Source organism: Xyrauchen texanus, chromosome 12 (assembly GCF_025860055.1).
Source record: "Xyrauchen texanus isolate HMW12.3.18 chromosome 12, RBS_HiC_50CHRs, whole genome shotgun sequence".
Lineage (NCBI taxonomy): Eukaryota > Metazoa > Chordata > Actinopteri > Cypriniformes > Catostomidae > Xyrauchen > Xyrauchen texanus.
This window is the reverse complement of record NC_068287.1, coordinates 9632982-9660048: the sequence shown is the minus strand read 5'-3', so window position 1 is coordinate 9660048 and position 27067 is coordinate 9632982. Positions and strand designations below refer to the sequence as shown.

At 42.5% G+C, this 27067-nt stretch overlaps 2 protein-coding genes across 2 annotated transcripts; one reads left to right on the top strand and one right to left on the bottom strand.

Annotated features, from left to right (window-relative positions):
• The first annotated feature begins 301 nt into the window (after positions 1-301).
• Positions 302-8433, top strand: rsad1 (radical S-adenosyl methionine domain containing 1). The gene is made up of 9 exons (XM_052140085.1): positions 302-503; positions 608-741; positions 3857-4061; positions 4199-4564; positions 4853-4916; positions 5011-5158; positions 5265-5319; positions 6367-6470; positions 6557-8433. The coding sequence occupies exons 1-9, from the start codon at positions 366-368 to the stop codon at positions 6702-6704; spliced, it is 1362 nt and encodes a 453-aa protein (XP_051996045.1). The 5' UTR covers positions 302-365; the 3' UTR covers positions 6705-8433.
• Positions 8434-13890: 5457 nt separating this feature from the next.
• LOC127653409 (dexamethasone-induced Ras-related protein 1-like) lies at positions 13891-15134 on the bottom strand. The gene is made up of 3 exons (XM_052140092.1): positions 15019-15134; positions 14510-14904; positions 13891-14414 (listed from the first exon to the last, which is right to left on the bottom strand). The coding sequence occupies exons 1-3, from the start codon at positions 15132-15134 to the stop codon at positions 13891-13893; spliced, it is 1035 nt and encodes a 344-aa protein (XP_051996052.1).
• Between the last annotated feature and the right edge of the window lie 11933 nt (positions 15135-27067).

Sequence of the window (27067 nt, the reverse complement as noted above, 5' to 3'; positions counted from 1 at the left end):
GGTTGTCAAGGAAACGGGAGGTTTTCTAACGTTATGATTAGTACTCCTGCTTATTTGCCGGTTTAAAAAAGTAAGAGTTTTTAAGGACGTTTTGCGTCAAATGTGCAAACAACAAAGTTGGAAACAATGTCTGTAGTACTTATACGATTTTATTACATGACCTCAGCAAAAAAAGACTTACACAGCTGTGAGGTAAGTATTAAATTCATAATTTCGAGGTCCGGCCCACCGCCTATTATTGACGGAAGAGCGCCCTTAATTTGACGCATTGTGTTGCAGTGAAACAGTACCGTGTAGAAAATGTGGCCGAAACCTGTCTTTGATTTCTTTTCCTTTACTCGTGGTTATGGTATTGCCCAGCTACTATGAAAACAGTGTGTCGATCGTTACTAAAACAACACAATTTTACATGTATGGGAACGGCGGTCGGTGGAGTTCTGTCCAGATCTGTTAGCACTCTCAAGCTGCCTCCATTCGCAGATGAGGCGTCACTTTATGTCCATGTGAGTGTAAAAACGATGGTCACAGCAACTGGCATACTGTATGTATAGGAGCCGGAGGACTAACGTAACACATTCTGTCTGTCTGTGTTTCTACATTTCTGTAGTGGCCCTATTGCCTGAAACGATGCTCTTACTGCAACTTCAACAAGTATATTCCTCGGAGCCAAAATCATGCTGTCATGACCGAATGTCTGCAGAAAGAGACACAGACCTTAGTGCAACTCAGCGAGGTATCTCGGTCAGTGTGGCTATTTACTCAGTACTCTCATATTTAGCCATTTATGTCAGTCTAAATTAAGGTGACCAGATTTCTGAAATGAAAAACGGAGACATTTCTAGTTCAGTGGTATATGTCATTAAAATGTCTCATGTTACTTTACTATTATTTAAAAGAGGGGACAATTCTGCTGTTAAGTATTCTGACCATGGTGAATGTAGTAGCCTAATATGATGAACTATGGTATATCATTCTCTCATAATACGTGTCTGTGAAATTCCGATACGGAGGTAAAGTTGATGGTTTTTAATTGTTTTCTGTTACACGAGTTACATACAGTAGATGAAAAATCATATATTAACAATGATTGAATATAGGAACTATTGCAGCTGACCACGCAGCACAGGGACACCTGCCATTGGTCACACACTTTGCATCACTCTTCTTGCTCTCTTTGAAAATGCATTCTCTTCTCCTCTTTTCTTTCCACTTTACCTGGCACTTTCCTAAAAGTAAGACGATAGGCTACTTTGCTTGCTGGCAAACTGACAGAGGAATTTCAAAAGAAATGAGCACACTTGACTACCATTTCCCTCATCATTACAACTGAAATCATGTGAAACACTTCCACTTTGTGCTATATCAGGTCCTGGAATTCATTTCTGAAGGGTGCCTCATATTGTTGGGGATTTTTCCAAGATGTAGTCATGACACAAAGATATTCAATATTGTCTAATAATTATTATTATTATTATAATTTTTATTAGACTTTCACCTAACTGTTTATATCAGTTATCTCATATGGTATCTCATATGGACCTGTTTTTCTTAATTATACGTTTTATTATGATCAACTCTTATGAAACTCTGATGCTTCTTTTCAGTCACTTGTTTCCCAGCAAATGCAATATAATCTATGCTGCAATGTGCTGCCTTTGTGGATACTTTATTATACATTCCATTTATTTTTCCATGTTATTGATGTTTTATTCTTATTTTAAATATATATATTTTTTTTATGTAATGCATAACAATATAACTTTTTATAAAACATTTATTATGTGCCTCACCTCAAAGCTGATAACGATGATGATGTTTTCATTAAGTGCCTACTTAATGGTCTTAATAGCAAAACTGGCATGAACAAATAATCAGTAAAGGAAGACAAACGACTTAATGCTGCAATAGCGAGCAGCTCCCTCTGTTGGTCAAAATGAAAAAAAAAAAAAAACGGGGGACATCAGGTCACCCTAGACTAAAGAAATATTCTGTCAATATTTACCCTTCTGTTAATTCAAAATTATGTTGTTTTTCCCTGGAGCAGACAGATAATTTTTAAATAATCTTCACACAGCTCTTTTTCTTACAACGACAGCTCAGAGTGAACATGACTGTCAAAAATAAATAAATTATATATATATATAAAATAGCACAATAAATTGCGATACAATATGTGCGCTATTAAGTCTTCTGAAACTAGACAATACGCTATTCACAGAAAATCTTCCCCTCCACTATAGCTCTCATCTCATTCTCTATCCCGTGTAATCATGGCATCAAATATTGCACAATGTGACAAGGCACCATTTTTTAAATCTGAACTTGATCTTGAATTCGTTTTGAGTGTGTCAATGGCGTCAAACATGGCACAATACGACTAGGGTCCATTTTTTAAATCTGAACGTGATCTCAAATGAGTTTTGAGAGCATTAATGGCATAAAACATTGCACAACTCTGCAAGGTGCCATTTTCTTTCATGGCACAATTTATTGAATCTGAACGTGATCTGGAATGAGTTTTGATGGCGTCAAACATGGCACAATGCAACGAGGCAATTTTTTTTTTTATCTAAACGCTATTTCGAATGAGTTTTGAGAGTGTTAATGGCAATAAACATGGCACATCCTGACAAGACACTTTTTTTTTTATCTGGAAGCAAACTTGAATTAGCTTTGAGTGTGTCAATGGCTACAACCATGGCACAATGCGACAAGGCTCCATTTTCTTTTTTTTTTTTTTTTAATCTGAACATGATCGAATAAATTGTAAGAGCATCAATGGCATCAAACGTGGCACAATGTGACAAGGAATCATTTTTGAATCTGAACGTATTCTCAAATCAGTTTTAAGAGCATCAATGGTGTAAAAAATGGCACAATGCGACAAAGCAGCATTTATTTAGTCTGAATTAGATCTTGAATGAGTTTTGAGAGCGACAATGGCGTAAAAATGGCACAATATGACAAGCCGGAATCTGAACGTAATCTCAAATTAGTTTTGAGAGCGACAATGGCATCAAAATGGCACAATGTGGCAAGACGGAATTTGTTTAAAAAGGCAATTTCAAAAAGTTTTGAGAGCATCAGTGGCGTCAAACTTGGAACAATATTTTTTTTTATATATGAATGCAAACTCGAATGAGCTTTGAGAGCGTCAAGAGTCAAAGATGGCACAATGCGTCAAATCAACATTTCTTTAGTCTGAATGCATTCTGTAATGAGTTTTGAGAGCATTAATGGGATTAGACATGGCACAACACGACAAGGAGTTTTGAATGAGTTTTGAGAATATCAGTGGTGTCAAACATGGCAAATTGCAACAAGGCACCATTTTTTTAATCTGAACACGATCTCAAATGACTTTTGAGAGAATCATTGGACTGAAACGTAGCACAATGCAACAAGGCAACATTTCTGAATCTGAACGCGATCTTGAATTCATTTTGGGAGCGTTAATGGCATCAAACATACCACAATGCGACAAGGTGGCATTTCTTTTATTTGAATGCAATCTTAAATTAGTTTTGAGAGTGTTAATAGTGTCAAACATGGCACGTTTGATAGTCATGGTGACTATGAACAGTTGCAAGTGGCGTCAAACATGACACAACATTATAAAACAGATTTTTTTTATCATAACATAATCTTGAATGAGTTTTGAGAGCTTCTGCAGAGGTGAAGATAATCAGTAAATAACATATTAGACTATTTTTAAGCTTGACTGCCGTGGTCATTTTTAACTCTTGCTATATTGCTGTGTGGGGGTTTGGGACAACATGAGCGTAAATTAATAATGACAGAATGTCCTTTTTTTGGGGTGGATTGTTCCTTTAATTTGGTCTTTACTGTTCCCCAGAATCAGCTCAGTGTTTTTTGGTGGAGGAACACCCAGCCTGGCTCAGCCCTCCACAATTGCTGCCATCCTGGAGACTGTCTCCAAACATGCGCAACTTTCACATGATGCAGAGGTCACTCTGGAAGTGAATCCTACACCTGCTGGAAAAGCTAGTCTGAAGGACTTCATGTTAGCTGGAGTTAACAGATTTTCTATTGGAATTCAGGTGCATTGCATTGCACACATTTCACAGTCTTTCAAAAAATGTGTATTTGTAGCCAATAAGTTTACATTTTTAAGATGCATCTTAGGCAGAGCCTGCAAAGATCTATCGAGAGTAAAAACAAATGCTGTTCCCCACAGTCACTAAATGATGATCACCTGAGGACTCTAGGGAGGGATCACAGTTCTCAGCATGCTCTTCAGACAGTGGCAGAGGCTAGGACACTTTGCCCGAGACGGGTGTCAGTGGATGTCATGTTTGCTCTCCCATACCAAAGTGTGAAGTCATGGGAGATGGAGCTGGAGAAACTGCTGCCAGTATGTGACGATCATGTTTCACTGTATCAACTGACTTTAGAAAGGGGTACACAGCTGTTTAAACAGGTTGGCAGTGGTGAATTAAGTGTACCTGATGATTATATCACAGCGGTTATGTACAAATCAGCATGCAGGATCCTGGAGCGGGTTGGGTTTCATCAGTACGAGGTGTCCAACTTTGCCAAAAATGTAAGTTCTGATGGCTGATGTTCTTAACACATGTACTGATGAAATGATTATTTTGAATGTACTGTAAGTCGCTAAGGATCAAATTGTCCGCCAAGTAATTAAAAGGATAGTTGACCTTCAACCTTAAAAACATTTCCTGCTTGAGACAACATTAAACTCGCTTTTAATGCCTCAGAACTGCTGTTGTGCATGTCTTGAACCTCATAATATCACAATTTGATCTAAAGTCTACCCAAACATATTATATAACAGGTTTATTGATTATCTACCTGTATTTATTCTTTGTAGAATGCTTTCAGTGAACACAATATTGGGTACTGGAGGAGTCAGCAGTACATAGGAGTAGGCCCAGGTACAATTAAACACATACAATGCACTCATAGGTATAGTTAAGATAAATTTTGTACTGAATAATCATTTGTATTTAATACCCTACCACTTATTAGGGGCACATGGACGCTTTGTTCCATGTGCAGAGGGAGGAGCTCAGAGGGAAGCTCGGACACAGACTTTAGAACCAGATGTTTGGATACGAGAGGTTCAGCGGCAAGGTCATGGAACACGCAGACGAATACAGCTCGATCATCATGGCCTGTAAGAGCTAAACATTTGTTGTCCCAAAACGTACACAACTAGCTACAAAGCAATCATACAAGCTGATGACAAGCTATTGAACTGGATCAACATGCTCTGTCTGCAGGCTGGAGGAAGTTTTGGTCATGGGTTTGCGTATGAATGAAGGAATCAGCCACCAGGTAATGCTTCAATGACTTGGGGGAATGACCCCCCCCCCCCCCCCGTTGGTCCAAAAATAGATTGTCCTGTTCCTTAGACTGGAGGCTATTGGTTGAGTCAAAGATATTGTGTTTTTATAGACGGGACGCTCAAAACAGAGTAATTTTCAAATCTCTACAGAAACACCGTGTTTACAGTTTCCAAGAAAATTAATCTATGAATAGCTTACTGCTAATAGCTGTCTCTGCATATTAAGCTGGGATAGAGAAAGTATACTAACACAGAAAAAGTTACATACTTCAGCTTTATGATTTTTTGCATTAGTGCAACATTGCTTTATGAATAACAATATGGGCACTTTTCCACCCAAATGCATATTACAGTAATTCAAAAAATATAATATTTAAACATTATGGTAGTCTTTGTTGAACTGTATTTTATGCTGATTGAAGGGTTAAAATCATTTTTCAGTGGGTTCAGTGGGTAGCACTGTCACCTCACAGCAAGAAGGTCATTTCTGTGTGGAGTTTGCATGTTCTGTGTTCGTGTGGGTTTCCTCTGGATGCTCCGGTTTCCCCCACAATCCCAAAAAAATGCAGGTCAAGTGAATTGAAGACTCTAAATTGCCCGTAGTTGTCAGTGTGCGCCCTGTGATGGGCTAGCCATCTGTCCAGGGTGTTTCTCTGCCTTCGGCCCGAGACAGCTGGGATAGGCCACAGCACTACCCACGACCCTGCATAGGATAAGTGACTATAGCGCATGGATGGATGGATGGATGTATTACAGTAAAAAAAAATGAGACTCACAGGATGTTTTGTTTTTGGTATCATTCTGAGTAAACTCTTGAGACTGATGTGTGTGAAAATCCCAGGAGATCAGCAGTTACAGAAATACTCATCACCAGCCCATCTGACACCAACAATCATGCCACAGTCACAATTATAATCTGGACATACAGTATTTTTGTGAGACTTACTCAAATGCATTTTACATGCAATTTGTGATGGATGTCTTGTCTAACCAATGTTTTTTTTTTTTTTTTTTAATAATTATTTGTTAAACTGTAGCACTGGGAGCTATTCAGCCCAGAAGCAGACCTCCATAACATTTTTGGTGTGTCAGATAACATTCAGGAATTAGAAGCAGGGGGACTTCTTATACTTGATGACAGGTGATTTTATGTCTGTAATATTTTCTTTACATACTTAATATTTACATAAGCCAAGTGTACATTTTCCCGTGATCTTCATGTTGCAGGGGTTTGCGGTGTTCCTGGGAAGGCTTGGCTTTACTGGACAGCATCTTACCCACACTGCTGGTAGAATTAGAGATGTTTCTCAAAAGCAGGAGCATCGTGAAGACACAGTACACCAGCAGAGAGACAGACATTAAGAGAGACAGATGACACTTTATGTCATCAGGGTTCCTATGGCATGGAAACGTAATGGGAAATGAGAAAAATATTGAAATGTCCTGAAAAATTATTAATTGTCCTGGAAAATAGTTCATTATAATAAAACTGTTTGACTGTGTGGCTAAAATGTTTTTGTTACATGTAAAACAAAAACATTGTTATGATTGGGTTAAATACGGAAATTCATATAGTTTTGTCTAGGGATGCCCCTTTTTTCTGATACCAATTTAAAAAAAAAAAAATATATATATATATATATATATATATATATATATATATATATATATTTCCACCTTTACATTATTACTTTTTTATTATGGATCAAGCCCTGAAAAGGCCAAGACCCCTATTGTAATTGTCAATGTTCTAGAGACTATAGCAGGCAGCCCATAGAACCGTTTGAAGACTTGGTTTCGATTTCCGCTTGACTAGATTTTCCGGCATTTAAAATTTTAAGGAAACACGTTTTTTTCGCTGCTACTACTAAATTTCCACCAATTTTTTTTAAGTGGTAGTGAGATAGAGCTACACAAAAAGTTAACACTTTTTTTTTTCGATGTTTGAAATCGTTCCTGATAAGTGGCTTCACGAAGTTGATTGTGAGCACGCCAAAATAGAGTTCATGCTGTATCTCCGCAATACTTTGACGGATTTTGACAAAACTTGGTACGTTTCATCGCCATCATGCATTGAGGTCACCTTCACCACACTGCCCCCTACTGGTTAGGAGACAGCAAAAATTGCTATTTTGGCTTAAACTCTTGAAAACTTTGGCCAAAAATAATAAAACTGGTCTCTTCAGATTCAGTGAAACATTCAAGTTTCAAGCGATACCTAATTTTCCCATGTCGGCCATTTTGGGCATCAGCCATTTTGAATTTAGTCACAAAATGCTGTATTTAATGAGTATCGTTACAAAACGTTGTATGTGTCATCAGGACCATTCCCTGAAGGTGCCTGAGACGTTTGGGTCCGGCACCACCTAGTGGTGGAAAAATGTATTTTGTTAACTTTTTGAGCTTATAATTTTTAGTGGTGTTGGTCTATTTTCTTGCTGAGAGAAATGAAACCATATTTGCTATGGTTCGCCTTATGGCCTGTTGCCTCTTCGAAAATTGCTTCAAAGCTGTGCGTCTGATCGGAACGAAACCAAAATAAGAAGCGTCATTAGTACGTTTATTTGGTTGAAGGGAACATGGCAACATTTTGCTCATAAATGCCAAAAACAGGCCGATGAATTTTAAAAGTGGTCTCTGCTTTAACATGAAATAAGAAATTTCACCAAACTTGACACTTATTACAGGGCTCAACCTGAGAACACAAAGTTGTGGGGTTTGACCATTTGGTGGTGCTATAACGGAAACAATATGAAAGTGGCTCTAACTATAGAAACATTGGTCCAATTAATTTCAGAATTTGCATGCAGTGTCTTTGTGGGTGTTGCCTTCATTGATCATGAGGACAGTTGCATATATTGAGAAACATGGCAGCCATTGGCCAATCATCAACATATTTGACATTGAGCACACCAAAAGAGACTTGAGGCTGTATGTTTGCATTTTTGAGAGACCGGTCTTGAGAGATTGCGTGGGTCATGCAGAGAACAATGATACCATAGTTGGCCATGATTTGATTTTATGTAAAATTTATGTAATTTGATTTTATGTTTTGTTGTTGCTATTACTCCTATAACATTTGTCCAGTCAACATGAAATTTAAATCTGCTGATTATTATTTTATATATATATATATATATATATATATATATATATATATATATATATATATATATATATATATATATATATATATATATATATATATATACATATATCATGCCAAAGAGCAATTAAGGCTGTTGCATTTTATTAGTAAAATGAAAATATTTTAAGACCTTGCCCTGGGGGTCATTGTGGATTCTGGATGCCCTGTAGTCAACAATGGCTAAATGTGCTTGCTTGAAATATTTATATCTTTCAAAAATGTAGACAATCTGTTTTCAATTAAGTTAGTGTCAAGGTAATAATAAAAAAACTTCTTTTTTTTTTTTAAATTGGATTAAACTAAAGATTGCACAGATGTCTATATATAACTCTATGGATGTAAAAACTGACTGATTTTTCCAAAAAATCCTACTAAGTGCTTGAGAATACACAAAACAATGTATGTGCAATGCATTTTTAACACCCTCTGCACAACCTTGAGTAAATGCTCTTTATCAATGTAATAATAGCCAAAAGAGCAAGCACTTTTGTTCTGCTGATGATGGAGGTTTTAATGTGCAACTAGTACACATAAATAGAACAGTAGTGTATCTTGAGAAACATGGCCATAGATGTTTGTTTTTTACAGCATTCATCAGGATTCTAACTTCAAATGTGTCACGATGCTTCTTTTGCTGCTCATGCTGCCGATAATTAGCTTGACCCAAGTATTCCTGCTTGCAGCTATATTTTTATTTTGGAATTATGCTTTAAAAATGTAAAGGCGCCTTTTCACTGTTTAAACAATAAATAATTTCCATTGAACAAAGATTGGATCTGTTGAACACATGACAGACCAAACTGTCAAGAAGTCAATGTCTGTTAGTTTCAAAGCCTTTTGGAGAGTTTCCCTATTCATGTAGCCTAACTGTAGGTGAGTGCCATTTTCACAACTGTCACGTTCGTTTATTTCATTTTTTCCCGCATTAACATATTGCGTATGTTCTTAAGATTGCCAACCCTTCTACATATAGTGGCTTTTATTATTTCGGGATTGCGTTTTAAATTTGAGTTTTTACAAAGTGTGTTGCAAATGAAATGCCGATGGTTTTAATTTGGTCAATAATTGGTTGATAAACATTGGCAGCTGATACATCGGTGCATCCCTATTTTGTCACTGCCGGCGGCTGCACCTTGTGAAACAGTGTCAACGGTTGACCGTCATAAATGATTTCCTATCAATGGAAGCGCAGCGTAGTTCTAGCGGGAAGACTAGCAGCTGTACATCATCGCATCATTAGCTGGGTAACTCCTAGCCAATCGCATGTAAACCATTGCTTTATAAGTCTGCTCACAATTTATCATATTGCTGTTTCAGTGTGCTAACCGGCAACCTCCACCACCCCACCACCACCAGTTGAGCCCCATCCCGCACGGTGGTAGGCTCCTCGCCCCTGCGTCCTATCTCCAGCAGGACATGATGGTTCCGAGTACAACTCCCTCTGACCGCCAGACGCCAAAGAGAGACATTGCTTTTCTGTTTTACATTCATCAAATAAATGGCATCTTAAGCCTCACTCAAGCCTGTGTGTCTTCCGGATAGAACATTCATTCTCTACTCTTCTGCGGTCATCTCTGCTTTGGTCCGACAAAATAGTTTTTGTATTGATATAGTGAAAAGTATGATTTTTTTGTTCTAACAGTGCCGTTTGTGTTGTACAAAAATAATTTTGTTGTAAATCTTAGACATTAGTTGACGGTCAGACTGCAGCTTGTAGCATTGTGATGCTTCCTTTACACCTCGGCAGGGGCTTAGCAATCATTTCAAAAGTGAGGGGGGCAGAGCGATTAGCGCAAGACGAACATAAATATATAAGATATATTTTTAAGGCTCTCAATCGATTAAACATTTTTATTGAATTAATTACATGATTGACCAGTGAATTTGCTGAATGAATGTCACAGCGTAAATACATTTGCCCTGTGAAAAGGTGTGGGGGACAAACTTTGGTTTTATTGAAAGTGAGGAGGACATGTCCCTTGCATGCCCCACGTATTCTACACCCATGCACCTGGGGATGTGAATGTAATGTAATTTTTATTAATGAGCAATCAGAGTCTGCTTATACCTTGGTTACACCATCTAGGGCCCGATGATTTCCGTGATGTGAAAAACAGGGACAGAATCACTGAATCAGTCAAAAAAATAGCATTATATATAAAGTCTCGTTATTCGTATTTGGGACAAAATATAATGTTCGAATGCACAAATCAAATTAAAATTGCGATATGTCCTAGTGTGATTATTAAACTGCAAAAGGTTGTGATTAAATTAAGTTAATATATTATCTGCATGTGCTGAGCACTTCAAAATGAATGTGTGCAGTGAATTCAGAAACAACAACAACCATTCAACAACCACAATATGCATCATGACCTCTTGTGTGGGTTTTTGCATAAATATTACACCCGTTGGGCTCATAAAATGTCTTATAAAATTGCAGCTTGGGAACCCTGATCAAATAAACATCAGAAAGAGTGTTCACACATAGTCATGTTAAAGGTAATTAGCAATAAAGTAAAATTAGATTATTCCCTGTGGAGCAGAGAAATGTTTTTGGGGAGATTGGAGGATGGAGGGGTCCCAGGGATGTTTTGGACCTTTCGTTATTAAATGGTGTAAATGGATAAACTCTCTGTTTCACACACATATAATTTTTACAAATGTTCAGGGCTCAAAAGCTTCCAATGAATTATGGCTTAAGCCAGCTTGTCATGTTAAAATCAAAATGGTGCATTTATCTCTGTGCTGTCAGACATTTTTAAAAACAGCATTTTGCTCCCTTTTTCAAATATTTTTTAGGAAACTGACTAGACAAGCCATTTGAAGTTACTCTTTTCAATCCACAGTGGAAGGCATGGTCATTGAAGAAACATGAATCATTCATGTTGCTCTTTATGCAGTCCTTGTGTTTGCAACTACCAGTTGCCTGTACTTTACATAATATTACAAATATTTTCTTTCTCATGCCTATCAGGTTAATTTATAAGATTATAACAAAAATTAAAAATGACATAAACCATGTAATTGGAACATCAATTTGATATTGTATTAAAGTGCTTTGCTTTCAATGTATATGAAAACATGGTACAACTACAAGCAGTCTGCTGTCCATGGTGCTGATCGCCCTTTGTGTAACTAATAAGTGATTGTTGAAAATGTTTGTGCTGTAAATAGCAGGTCTTTGTAAGCTGCATTATATTTGCATATTTCAAAGTCTAAAGGGAATTCATCTCTTTCTGTAACAATATAACATGTTGTATAATTTATCTTATGCAAAGCACGATTTTATTGTCAGAGGTTGACACCTGTGAGAGAGTGGGTGCACATACTTACTAATATGAAAGGATTGTACGCCAGCACATCAATGATGATTCAAGACATTGCAGATGATGACAACTATGCCTTTGCCACCCACTACTTTCTTCTCGTTGTTCATCCATAAATGGTCATACCATAAGTGCAAGAACAGCTTGACTCATGAATATTAATTAGGTGGTAAAGACAGTATCTGCTAACCAATTTAGTATTGCCGCTTATTTATTATGCATCAGTGAGTTTTTGTTTTTGTTCTTAAAGCTTGATGTTGAAGCCTAATTAATACAACGGAAGCCTCTACATGTTTCCATTGATCATGGAATAAATATTGGGGTACTTGGGGTGGCTTGTAATTTTGTGTTTTGATTATTGGGGGTGGTTAACTCCCACCCATCCCCCATGGAAACTATTCCCCTGCCTAAACTGATTTTGTGTGGAAACAGTTCATCAATAAATTGACTGACTGGGTGCTGATTTTCAGTATGTTTGCCATGATATATTTATTTGTAGAGGAGTAATTTTTTTATATCATCGAAAATATTGCCCAGTATTTGTGGAAAATCAGATTATTTGAAATTTTGCTTTAAAAGACAATAGACTTTTGCAGACTGTCTCTGTCAATTTACATTCATGTGTTGATGGACAGCTCTTGACCTATCCAATATGGCACACGTACCAACCGTGGTCCATAGAAACAGGTGCTAATAAGATATCTACATATAGATACCTTCGGTCTACACTGGACACATGGCAGTGAGCATTCTAATTCTAATTTAAATGGCGTGCAGAAAGCCGAACCAATCAGCTGTGCATTAGCAATAGAGCTCGACACTCTGGTTCTGAAAGTAAAACCCCTCGCATTTATCCTATAGACTACTTGATTTTCAAGGATAACTTATAAATCTATAAAGACAGACCTACCGTGAGTTACAAGGTTGCTCTTCGATGGTATATGCTTCCATTGGAGCCATCGGTCTGCATTATTTCAACTTCATTGTTTAAAAAATGTGTTTGATAGCATAACTCATGGTAAACAACTACATTACCCATGGCACAGCAGAGAAAGATCCACCAATCAGAGAACCGTGGCCACGAAATGTGCCTCTGAGCGACTGCGCACTCCCATGACTCACTGTGAATGAGGTAATGAGGTATATTCAACAAATTAAAATCAAGAGTTTTATACATTACCATCGTTTTTTTTTTTAATCAATGACATCATTTGCAATGCTTCATAGAATTGTAGTTTGTGCCCTCATGAAAGACGGTAAGTACACCCACCATCTTGGACCTTGGTCTTTATGTCCAATTATCGAATAATTTTTTGCTTTAAAACAAAGTTCTTGTTGTGATTCACCACGGAGCTGGATGCTTTAGTTCGTGGCTCACGACTCTTTTATGAAGGATTTAATTAAAAGTCTATAGAAGAAATGAATGGGGAAAATACCCCCATTGAATGGGGATTCCGCAATGTGACAGCGTCATTTATTATATGGAAGCACATTGCTTTTGACGTGAAGCATAAATTAGCCTTTATGTGTCTGACACTTTTTTTTTCTTAGTATTGTGCAATGCATTGAAACTCTTAAAAAAAGTATTATTTTCCCAAATGTGTGTGGTATACTGGTCAACACACCCCTGAACATGCACATGTATTTTTAGGATAAAAATACAGAACTCATTCTTTGTAAAACACAGTTTCTCTTTTATTGTTGTCAGTGTTAAAATGGGGAATACAAATGTATCCCACTCAATATCAGGAAAAACATGGTGCGTCAATGCGACTTTCACATCTGTATTCAAGGGTGTAGATTTGACTTGAACATTGGGGGGGTACAGTGTGCACCCCCCCAGCCCCCACCCACTCCCACCTGGAATCTACGCCCCTGTCTGTATTATAAGAAAAATGTGGAAACACATTTTAGGTAATTCATTAAATATAAAGAAAAACATGCTTACATTAGAATATTTCTAAAGACTTTTCACAAATACATTTGTCCTCCGGTCCAGCCAAGAGCTTATAGAATATTATAATTCTTACATAGTTGAATAAATATTATTCATTGGTTTGAAACAGAGTCACTAGTGTTACTCTTTACTGTATTTGACACCTCTCAATAGGCGTACTTCGTTTCGGTGTGGTTTCCCCCATCACGCGCCGCAGATCACTGTCGAAACTCGGTCTGCGGGCAAACGGTTGCACGGCCCCACACGGCTCATCTATCGCCAGCGCCCGAATGGCTCTTTTGTTTCTCTTCCTGTTGCTCAGCGCCTGATACGTGTGGATGGAGATGTCCCGGTGGAGAGAGGGTCTGGTTTCTGCGGGGAGTCCTCCCAGCACCGCCAGAGCCCCGAACATCTCCTCCAGTTTGGTGCAGTCTTTAGCGGACACCTCAAACAGGACACTGTCCTCCCCGAGACACTGGCGGACATCGGACTGTTGCACAGCTCTTGAGGCATTTAAATCAGACTTATTGCCGCATATGATAATAGGGAGCTGTCTGTTTTCTTTGGATTTCGCCAGCTTGGATTTGGCATCGTAAATCTCCTCGCGTAACAAGCACACCTCGTCGAAAGACTCTTTGTCGGTCACGCTGAACACGAGGAGGAAGATATCACCTGTTGAAACAGAACACACCAAATAAGAACTTCTTAACTCGTGGTGGACAAGGGGAAGAATTGGAATCGCCATATTAACTTAAGCTTGCACTGACCTGTCAGAATAGAGAGTCTTCGTTTGGCAGGAAAGTCTCTTTCTTTGGACGCGTCCAGGATATCTAGCTGATATCTCTCTCCTCGGATGTGGTACAGTTTGCTGTGAAAGTCTTCTGTCGTTGGCTCGTAATGTTCCTGGAATCCATCACCCAAGAAACGCCGGATGACTGCCGTTTTACCCACTCTGGGTGCGCCAAGCACCACTATGCGCCGGTAATGATTGGGCTTAATGGTGACCAGATCGTCATTTTTACTCCTATATCTCATAAGCTTTGATTGATGGGGCTGTGACGCGGAGAAGGGTTCCAGAGATCGCCGTGGTTTACGTTCAGACGACGAGTGTCGGTTTCCAGTGCTGGACGACCTCACCACCTGTGCCTTTTTCTTTGGATGTCTCCAGTGTGATGTTACCGTTTTTATAGTGGGGAGCTTGAAACTGTGGGAATGTGCGTCTGGAACCTGCAGACTCGTCGAGGACGATGCGCGGCTCACTGCAGCTTTGGCTCGCAGGCATTGCAAACGCGCACGACCTGTTGCTTCGCCTTCAGAATGATAGTCGCAACAGGAGAGCGTCTCGGTGCCATCAACTGAAAGAACTGGCTTTTCAGTTGTGTTCACCTGCATGCTCTTTGCTGGTATCATCCAGAACGGCGCCGATTGGTGCTTGGCAGGACGTCGGTAAGGGATGCTCAGCACCCCGTCCTCTCTTTACAGTGATCTCTGCAGTACACTGTGCTTTTTATATAGAGATGTGTGGGTGGTCTCATATTGTGCGTCATTCACTTGGTAATTCGTTACGTTTGTGAATCTGATCAATTCTGCTGCCTATTTAAGGAATTGGCCACAGCCGCAGTCATTACGGCTTACCGCAGTGACACTTGAGATAGCTACATTTCATCATAATATCAGTTATTGTGCCAGTTTTATGCTAAATCTGAGAGTATTATCAGTTCAATGTGGGGTTAAACAAGTCTGGGATTCAAAGTGCAATTTTAACCTAGAAATAAACAGAAAGCCTTTACTGTGTTTGATGTTAAACTAAGAAACGCATGATGTAAATGAATTACATTATAATCAATAATCAATAATGAAACCAAGCAAGAATAATCCTTCCATTATATATACACCATCAGGGGCAGACCGGTTATAGGGAGAACCGGTGGGCTGGTGCTGAACGGAAATTACACTGTGCTGTGAAATATTTATGACTTACAGAAAGAAATGACAAATCTCCTGTGAGGTGTACATTGCTTGCAGACACACAACAATTATAAATAATAATTTAACAAAATTTAAAGGTACGTCATTTTTTTCCTCATTAAAAAAGTTTAACTCCTAAAGACATTAATTGTAATTTTGCAATAAATGTTGGAAATCATGAGCGCTCACATTAAAATGAAGACTCCAGTCATATCAGTAATCTTATAAAAGCTGTTTTACATGGAGAGGGTCCACACATGGGAGCTGCCATGTTACAATCACATGACCAGCTGAATACTACTCGCTTAATCTCAGTAACCGTCCTGTTGTTTGACACTTTCACTCATTGATTATAGTAATCATGACTGACTGTGAATACTACATTTCTACAATTACATCTTAAACTGAAAACTATTGATTTTAAATTATGCTTCATCCAAGCAGGGGTGGACTGGGAAAAGAATTTGGCCCGGGATTTTACATGGAAACTAAAACTAAAGTTGTTGAGAGGGTGGGAAGGGGGCGGGGGGCATATCGCTGCCCCCTTCGGCATATCGTGGCGCAGTTTTGTGGCCTGTTCTGCATAACACGCCGGCTCATTTCAGCTTAGTGCCGGTTCTCCCGATGACCAGTCTTCCCCTGATCGGCCCCAATGATGAATGCCCGGTATGCCAGATTACCAATCCAGCCCTACATCCAAGCCATTAGGTGTCAGTGTAAATCCAAGATGACACAAAGACAAAAGTTACTGAGTGCACCTTTAAAAGTGCTAAAAGTTGAAGAAATACCCCAAAAAAATTATCACTATACATATCAACTATACTTTTCAAATTCTGAAATTCATGTGAAATTCAATAAAAAAAAAAAATTATTAGATAAATGCACAAAGAAGAATTTTCCCTGGTTGTACAATCAAAAAATAAAATCATTACCTTCTACACTTTATTCAGTCATTACCTTTCTTAATTGTATTTGAGAATTTGAGACTAGCACAAGCGGCAGTCTTCACCACAATGGGAATCCCCAAAACTCTTAAAGCCAAACAGACTCTGTTTTTAATAACAATATAACAGAACATTAAACATAAAAAAAAATCTCCTATTCTTATCTTGCTTAAAAATGCATAAAACGAGTTTCAACAATGCTACAAAAAGTGTTAATGTCGTCCCAACTCAAATGGATTAAGTAAACTTCCATTTTAAAAATGTAATTAGATTAAACACAATGAACGTAATTGGAAAAGAAAAACCAAGATGGCGGCATGGTAGCACAGCGGCGCTCTGGATCCAAAATGGTGCTATTTTTGTTTGTTAGCCCAAGCTGCATGATGATCTGCAGTAGAAGCTATACAACCTCGGCTTGCTGCGGAGACCAGGCCTCCAGTCCTCGGCATCGCCTGATGCCGGTGGCCAGGGGAGGGGACGTTGTAAGTGGTGTGCAAGGAAGCGGAAGCATGGCAAGAGGGCGGGGGTCAATGCTAGGCTAAAAACAAACCCTAGCCGGCCGCCTCTCCCATCTATCCTGCTCTCAAATATTTGCTCCCTGGACAATAAACTGGACTACATCCGACTCCAGCAAACTACGCAGCGTGAGCTTAGAGACTGCTGCGTCTTTGTTTTCATGGAGACGTGGCTCAGCAAAACCAGTGTGAAACCAGTCTCTGAGTATTGAGGAGTCTGATGGCTTGGGGGAAGAAGCTGTTACACAGTCTGGCCTTGAGGGCCCGAATGCTTCGGTACCTCTTACCAGACGGCAGGAGGATGAAGAGTTTGTGTGAGGGGTGTGTGGGGTCGTCCACAATGCTGGCTGCTTTGCGGATGCAGTGTTTTTTGTAAATGTCTTTGATGGAGGGAAGAGGGACCCTGATGATCTTCTCAGCTGTCCTCACTATCCTCTGCAGGGCTTTGTGGGGATGCAGCTGCTCAGGATGCTCTCAATAGTCCCTCTATAGAATGTAGTGAGGATGGGGGGTGGGAGATGTGCTTTCCTCAGTCATTGAAGAAAGTAGAGATGCTGCTGGGCTTTCTTCGTAATAGAGCTGGTGTTGCGGGACCAGGTGAGGTTCTCCGCCAGATGAACACCAAGGAATTTGGTGCTCTTGACGATCTCCACAGAGGAGCTTTTGATGTTCAGCGGAGAGTGGTCACTCTGTGCTCTCCTAAAGTCAACAACCATCTCTTTTGTTTTGCCGACATTCAGAGACAGGTTGTTGGCTCTACACCAGTCCGTTACCCACTGCACCTCCTCTCTGTATGCTGACTCGTCGTTCTTGCTGATGAGACCCACCACGGTCGTGTCATCGGCGAACTTGATGATGTGATTCGAGCTGTGCATTGCTGCACAGTCGTGAGTCAGCAGAGTGAACAGCAGTGGACTGAGCACACAGCCCTGGGGGGCCCCAGTGCTCAATGTCGTTGTGGTGGAGATGCTGTTCCCGATCCGGACTGACTGAGGTCTCCCTGTCAGGAAGTCCAGGATCCAGTTGCAGAGGGAGGTGTCCAGGCCCAGCAGGTACAGCTTTCCAATCAGGTGCTGGGAAATGATTGTGTTGAATGCTGAGCTGAAGTCTATGAGCAGCATTCGAACGGATGAGTCCTTTTTATCTAGGTGGGTGAGGGCCTGTTGAACGGTTTGGACGATACGCAAACTGCAGTGGGTCTAGTGAGGGGGGCAGCTAGGTCTTAATGTGCCTCATGACGAGCCTCTGGAAGCACTTCTTGATGATGGGTGTTCGCGTAGCGCCTCCTGCAGGTCATCATGCAGCTTGGTTGTTGCATCAGTCCTATATTTTAGCAGTTTCTGGCGATGGTAAACACGAACACCGGTTTCTCCGATGTCCATGTGCCGCAAAAGTCGGGTTATTTTACAAAAATAGCACCATTTTGGATCCGGAGCGGCCGCTGCATGCTACAGAGCCGCCATCTTGGACCAAGTAGGAATGTGTAGGTCTTATTAGTCTGTGTAGTCTCATGTGGTTCTGTGTTTGTACTATGTTGTTTATGTAGCACCATAGTCCTGGAGGAACATGTCTCATTTTACTGTGTAATGTAATAACTGTATATGGTTGAACAACAATAAAAAACACTTGATTTGACTTGACTTGAAATTAGGTTGTGACAAAACGTTCTAGAATTGTGTTGCTTTAGGTCATTTTAATTAAGTAAACTGAACAACTTGCAACAGTCCTTTTTTTTAAATGTATCATTACAGATGAAGTCACACTTTTCAGTGCCCAAAAATAAACACAAGTGTGAATCAACAAATAGAAGAGCAATTTGTTCTATTTATACTATTATGCTATTTTTGGATGGGGTGTTTAATGTGATGTATATCAGCGTGAATGTATTAACGTAATTCACCACACTTACTTTAGGTGTCCAACATTCTGAGTTTAATCCCTTGAGCTGTCTCCATAACAACAGTGGGTTTACTAATGACTGACTTTCTATGAAAAAAAGCTGTCAATTGCATCACAAATGATTAGGCTCAATTAATTTCAGTTATTTGGTGATTTACTGATGGAAAGCCTGTGTTATTTGTGTGGGAGCACGGAAACATAAGGTGAAAGAGGTGAAGCGATTTTGTTTTAGTCAAGATGGCATGAGTACTGCGGTAATTGCAATTGTTTCATTAATTCCTGTCTGCATAATGATGTTGATGGTTCACATTAGATATAGAGTAACTGCAGCAGACATTAATACCATGATGACACTAATCGACACGACCATGATAGGAATATGCTGTATAGGTATGATCACGACTTATTATGAATGCTTTTTACATGCTGTGCATGGAAGTACAAAGTATAAGAACTTGTGGTACCCTGAGACATGCACATGTATCTATGGTTAAGAGCTGGCAATATCTTGTGGAAATGATACAAAAGGTAAACTATTACACACTATATGCAACACATAATTTCATTTCATTTAAACCAACTGGTCTCAGTTCAGGAGACATTGAGCTGTCAGTAAATTCTTAAACTTTTGACATGTGAAAAAACAACATGGTGCCGATCACAGCGGAGTTTGTCTTTGGGAGAAACTCCAACAAAACTACATCTGGTAAGAAACCTAATTCAGTTTTTACATTCAAACCTGTTTGAGTCAAACGATTAGAGTCTCTAGTTTCATCCGATTTGCCATTTTTAAAATTTTAACAATTTATTTTGCGAAACGCCACACTGCTAAACACACTGTACACTAATGAGTACAGTAGCACAACGTTTTCATTAGAAATCCTAAATTTAATATGCATTTTCACATTGAGAAAATGTTTTTGCTTTCAGAGGTTGTATATGGAGTTAGGATTAAAATAAGGTGCATTTCAAACTGTTCTGAGACCAGTGCAGAGAGACAGCACACTGGTTAAGTCATTCACTTAATAGGGAGCAAGAAAGCATCCTATAGCTCTCTATGCAGCTAAGTACATTAAATCCAAACTTCCAATCAAAAGTTCAGTTTCATACTGCAGATGATGTTATATGATGTTAGTGTTATTAAAATTTCACTACTTAGTCCTGCTGTACACATATGTGTACATAAATGTTTAGAAAACGACTCGGTTACTAACGTAACCTCGGTTCCCTGAGAGGAGGGAACGAGTATTGTGTAAGTAGCTTACGCTATGGGAAAACTCTGTTTCTCGAGAAATATTGAAGTCTTTATGTAAAACGCATTGCAGCTGCACAGCAGACAGTAATGAGCGAGGCAGCTCGGTCATTGGCTGTGCTGCGGCAACTGCTCGAACCAATGACGGGGCGACTCTGAACGCGCGACCATTGGGCTCAGAGCCCACCAAAATTAGCATAGCCAGGCTATATAATGGGCACCCCGTCATGCGAGTTCCTTTAGGTTCAATCGACTGAAGCGAACTGACCAAGCACAAGCACGGCAGCTTACGCAATACTCGTTCCCTCCTCTCAGGGAACCGAGGTTACGTTAATAACCGAGTCGTTCCCTATCGAGAGGTCTCTCCTATTGCGTAAGTAGCTTACGCTATGGGAACACCCTGCAAAACACCGTGCGTGCTGACTTCGCTCTATAAAGCCAGAGGCAGATGCCTGAGCCTTAAAGCAAAGTGATTATTCCACGAGCCGGCCAACGGCGAGCTATATAATGGGATAACACAGAGCGCCTTTGCCCCAAGGTGGGGCGCTCATTGTACAAACACAAGCACATATCTTATGTACTGAGTTTTCTATGTACTGGTATGCATAAAAAATCCTCTAAGTCGGTCAGAGACGGACCTTATAAGGGAGGAGACAATGCCCAGCATATACATACTCTATTCCATTCTATAGTCAGGCTGATAGAATGTTGGAATGTAATGAGGGGACCTGTAGGTTATAAAACCTGATAAATGTCGAAGGCGAGGCCCAGCCTGCCGCCGCACAAATATCTTCAGTGGGGTATCCCACTCGACCACGCCCACGAGGAGGCCATGCTCCTCGTAGAGTGAGCTCTGACGCCTAAGGGGCATTGAAGGCCCTTGGCTTCATAAGCCAGCGCTATAGCATCCACTATCCAGCGCGATATTCTTTGCTTTGGAACTACAAGACCTTTAGTGCGGCCGCCAAAGCATACGAATAATTGTTCCGTCTGTCTGAACGGGGCAGAACGTTCCAAGTATACTCTGAGCGCCCTGACCGGGCAGAGTATATTAGCGTCGCTTTCGTCTGCTGGGGACGATAGCGCTGCCAGAGATATCACCTGTACTCTGAAGGGTGTAGAGAGCACTTTAGGCATATACCGTGCTTTGGCCTAAGGACAACTCTGCAGTCGTTAGGTCCAAATTCCAGGTAAGCAGCGCTCGATGACAGCGCGTGCAGGTCGCCCACTCTCTTGACTGAAGCGAGTGCCAGCAAGAGGGCTGTTTAAGGTGCACGGTTCGGAGAGGTTCGAACGGGGCACCCTTGAGTGCATCCAGGACCGTGGCCAGGTCCCAGATCGGCACCGAGGGGGGGCGAGGAGGGTTCATCCTCCTAGCGCCTCTTAGGAAACGAATGATTAGATCGTTTTTTCCTAATGAATGTTTTTCAATCCTTTATCAGGATTGTGTGACGCCGCTATGGCAGCCACATAGACTTTGAGCGTGGAGGATGTGCGGCCCGCCTCCAGCAGCTCCTGCAAAAAGGCGAGTACACTTGGTATCTCGCACGATTTGGGGTTCAAGCTCTTGGTATCACACCAGTCGCTGAACACTTTCCACTTTTGGGCATATAAGCACCTCGTAGAGGGCGCTCGCGCCTCAGTGATGGTTCTCAAAACTCCACTGGGGAGGTTCTCGGGAACCCGTTGAGGGGCCATGCATGGAGGGCCCACAGATCGGGGCAGGGATGAAAAATCATCCCGTTGGCCTGCCTGAGGAGGTCTAGCCTCAACGGAATCGGCCATGGGGCAGATTGCATCATCTGCATCAGTTCTGGAAACCACGTCTGGTTTTTCCAGAGTGGGGCTACCAGGAGCACTGCACATTTCACTTCCCTGATCCGACTGATGACCTGAGGTAGCATCGCGATCGGGGGAAAAGCTTACAAGGGGCGGCTCGGCCAGACCTGGGCGAGCGCATCCGTGCTTTTTGAAAAGAAAAGGGGGCAGTGCGCATTTTCACTGGAGGCGAAGAGGTCGACCTCTGCCTCGCCAAGGGTTTGCCATAACCACTGAACCGTCAGGGGGTGGAGAGACCATTCCCCTGGGAGAACCTTGTCCCTGGACAGCATGTCCGCCCCCTGGTTCAGGGCGCCTGGCACATGCGCTGCTCTTAGCGAGCGCAGGTGGTGCTGTGACCATAGGATGAGCTCCCTGGCCATAGAGTGCAGGGAGCTCGACCTGAGTCCACCCTGGCGATTTATATACGAAACTACCGTCATGTTGTCCGTTCGGACCAGGACGTGTTCATTTTTCAGGTACGGAAGCAGGGCTCTGAGAGCCAAGGCGACCGCTTTCATTTCCAGACAGTTTATGTGTAGGCGCTTTTCCGGGTTTGACCAAAAGCCGGAGACAGGCCTGCCCTCGTAAAGGGCCCCCCATCCTATTTTGGAGGCATCTGTCGTGATCATTTTTCTCCACGTATTCACGCCCAAACTCACGCCAGTTTGATACCAGTTGATGGCTTTCCAGGGCGTCAGGGCTTTTATACAGCCGTGATTCGCTCTGATCAAAAAGTGGCCCGAGCGCCAAGCGTGAGTGGGGACACGGCTCTTGAGCCAGCGCTGGAGAGGACGCATGTGCAACAATCCTAGCTGGAGTACAGCTGATGCCGAGGCCATGAGACCGAGTATTCTTTGAAATCGTTTGACGGGGGCGTGCGCGCCCGTTCTGAATGATGTTGCAAGGCGTCGAATAGAGAGCGCGCGCTCTGATGAGAGGCGCGCTGTCATCTGAACTGAGTCTAGCACTATTCCCAGAAAAGAGATATTCTGGCTGGGGGATAGCACGCTCTTTGCAAAATTGATTCTCAGACCCAGGAATTCTAGATGGCTGATAATCCAAGATCTGTGCGTCGTTAACTGATCCTCTGATTGTGCTATGATTAGCCAATCGTCGAGGTAATTCAGTATTCGCACTCCCCGCTGTCTCAGGGGGGAAAGTGCCACGTCCATACATTTCGTGAATGTACGGGGGGGCCAATGATAGGCCGAATGGTAGTACTGTGTACTGGTATGACTGTCCCTCGAAGGCGAATCTCAGAAAAGGACTGTGATGAGGCGCTATCGGAATGTGAGAGTAAGCGTCTTTCAAATCCACTGATAGAAACCAATCCTCGGGGCGAACTTGCGCGAGGATATGTTTGGTCGTTAACATTCTGAACGAGCGAATCATTAAAGCTTTGTTCAGATGTCTGAGATCTAGGATGGGGCGGAGGCCACCGTCCTTTTTCGGGACGAGAAAATAGCGGCTGTAAAAACCCGCCTCACTCAAAGAGGGAGGAACAGTTTCTATAGCGCCCTTCTCTATCAGTTTGAGCACCTCGGTGCGTAGAACATGTGACACATCTTTCCTCACTTTCATCTCGACCACCGCTGAAAAGCGGGGCGGTCTGCGAGCGAATTGAAGTGAGTAACCGTGTTTTATTATGTTCAAAACCCATTTCGGCATGTCGGGGATTTTTTCCCAGGCTTCTGCTCGCACAGATATGGGCTGAATGCTGGCTGGGGGCGTGTCGCAGTGACGTATGGGCCCCACCGGCAAATTGCCTTGTGCTAACACAGAGTCTACAGCTCTCAGAGGCGCAGGTGCGCGCTGAGCAGCCGTGTTGAGTGCCGAGTGCAGGGGTGCGTGTGAGAGTACAGGCACGCCCGCTATCTCCGAGATGCTCGCAGCATGAGTCGGAGAGATGCTTGAAACTGTTTGAACAGAGTTTTGTGGTGGGGGTGCATACATCGTAATAGGCACGCGCGTCACATTCATAAAGCTTCCCGCATTTAGCGGGGAGTTTCTTGGCTGGCGCATTGCATCTGTGATGCTTGCGGCATGAGATAGAGAGCTGTTTGGAACTGTATGGGCAGCGCTTATGGGTGGGGGTGCATATACTGTAGTAGGCACGCGCACCACTTCCATAAAGTCTTCCGCTCGCGGCGGGGATTTCTTGGCTATGCATACAGTGTTTGTGTGTAGGGGTGCGTGCAGTACAGCAGGCACGCGCGCTACATTTATAGTATTTCCCGTTTTTACTGGGGAAGTGTTTATAACTGTGGGAACAGTGCTTGTGTGTAGTGGTGCATACATGACAATAGGCACACGATCTACATTTTTGGGACGTCCAGCCTGAACTGGGGAGGTATTTGGCACTGTTTGGACAGTATTGATATGTGGGAATGCGCACTTTAGTGTGGACATGTGAACCCTTAGTGACACAGGCAGAAAATGACTGTTTTCGTGATTTCTGTGTGTCGCCGTAAAAACGGCGTTTGATTGCAGGTGAGCGAGTTCTATGACTGGCCCATTGACTGCTGTATAGACATTTCCAGCCACCTGTAAGGGGACTGGGTAATGTTTTACATGTTTGAGAGAGAGTGGTCCGGCTTTTGCGAGACACGTACTCTCTCTTTTTCTTCCTATTGCTAGGAAGACTTACGAGGCTCCGGGTTCAGTGTGATCTTGGGCCGAGGACCTCGTTGCTCATGCGGCTTTCTTCGGCCAGCGGAACGCGAGCGGCGTCGAGCATCCTTTTCAGGTCTGCTCCTTGGCTGGGAGACAGGAGGCGCCGCACTGGCTCGCTGCTGCTGCTGAGGCGGTTTCTGAGACGAGCTGGAGCGCTTGGGCAGGAAGTGATGCATAGCCTGCGAATCCTTCCAGGCCTCAGTGAAGCGCTCAGCGAATTCTTTCACCGCCGGTCCGAACAGGCCGCTCGGAGTGATAGGCGCGTCAAGGAATGGCGCCTTATCCGCGTCCTTCATCTCCGTTAGCGTCAACCACAGATGGCGCTCAAGGACAGTCAAGTTAGCCATGGCCCGGCCGATGGATTGGGCGGTGGCCTTTGTGGCTCACAGGGCTACGTCAGTGGCGCTGCGCAGGTCCTTGAAAGCCTCAGGTTCCGGTCCAGACTCGTCCATGGTGCGGAGAAGTTTGGCCTGATAGACTTGTAAAACCGCCATTGAGTGAAGCGCTGACGCAGCTTGGCCGGCGGCGGCGTATGCGCGACCGGCGAGAGCTGAGGTGGATCTGCAGGGCTTCGAGGGATGAGAAGCTTTGGCCTTCCATCCAGCGGTGGAGGGTGGGCACAGATGGTTGGCTATGGCCTCCTCGAGGGGCGGAGTTGCCTCGTAGCCTCTTTCTCTCGTTCCGTCCACTGAGGAGAGCGAGGAAGAAAAAGAAGGCTTAAGGCGAGCAGAGTGCGGGGCTTTCCACGACTTTCCGTGAGTTCGTCGTGGACTTCGGGGAAGAAAGGAGAGGGTCTCTGTCGGGGGCCTGCCGGCGCCCCTGCAGAAACCACTCATCCAGCCGGCTGCGGGCGGGTTCTTCTGGAGAAGACCAGTCGAGCCCGAGGTCTTCCACGGCCTTGGACAGGATACGGACCATCTCACAGTCCATGCTGGTGCCCGCGCTCGTGTCCTCTGATGTCGATGGCTCGGGGTCGAACGAGCCCGGCCAGTCGTCGGATGCAGCGTTAATAGAAAGGCTGTCATCCTTTTCATCGTCGTCCCCTGACGTGCCAAACGAGACGAGACCCACCGCTCTGTTGGAGGGGTGCAGGTCCGCTCTCGTGAAATGGACTGGCGGCGGGGAGATCTCTGGTAACGGTGACGCACGCGGGACTGGGCCGGCGTGACGTCCCGCACGAGGCGCAAGCTGAAGGCATTTGAAACAACGGCTTGAAAAATTACTCTTTTGCTTTAAAAAAGCATTGCGGGGGCGAGCGCTTGCAGTAAAGGATATGCGATGCGCGCCGGATGGCGTAGCAGAAGGCTTCGAAGGCGGCTGAAGGCGCCGGCGTCCTCTTAGCAGTCCTGCTGTAGGCTTTTCAACGGCGGGCGAAAGACTCCAACAATCCGGAGGATCCAGCGAAGAGAAGGTCTTCGGTGAAGGAGATTAAATCTAAAGGAACTCGCATGACGGGGTGCCCATTATATAGCCTGGCTATGCTAATTTCGGCGGGCTCTGAGTGTGCGAACGCGAGGCGCGGCCATTGGTCGCGCGTTCAGAGTCGCCCCGTCATTGTTCGAGCAGTTGCCGCAGCACAGCCAATGACCGAGCTGCCTCGCTCATTACTGTCTGCTGTGCAGCTGCAATGCGTTTTACATAAAGACTTCAATATTTCTCGAGAAACGGAGTTTTCCCATAGCGTAAGCTACTTACGCAATAGGAGAGACCTCTCGATAGAGAACTATTTTTTTTGCATGTTTTTTTAGGGGATTCTAGTTACAAATCAAAAAGGGAATGGAAAATACCCACAGCATTCACACCTGGGTCTCAGGAGAATACAGCACTGTTTTCTCAAGTTAAATACAATTTGAGTTGAGCTCAACCATTACTTAACGTTTGCAAACTTTACTGTAATGGGAATTTGGTGGATAAATATTATGAATTGCCATGAAAATGTCACAATGCATAAAAATAAAAATAAATCTTATTTTTTTATTGCAAAATATAATTTATTTTAGTTTATTTTTGATTTTGGAGTGAAATGTGACATTCACATGTTGTTGTGAGATTCACTCGAAAGAACATTCTGGCTATATGAGAGATTTGTAACTGTAACTTTGTAACTGTATATCTATTGTGCATGATAACATTATTGCTTAAAAAAACACAAACACCCACGTTACGCTGCTTAAACTACACTTACATCTGTCTGCTCAGCCAGGCTTCATTCAATCAAGGCCACTCTGAATGGACTGAATTGTTGTGCGGCGT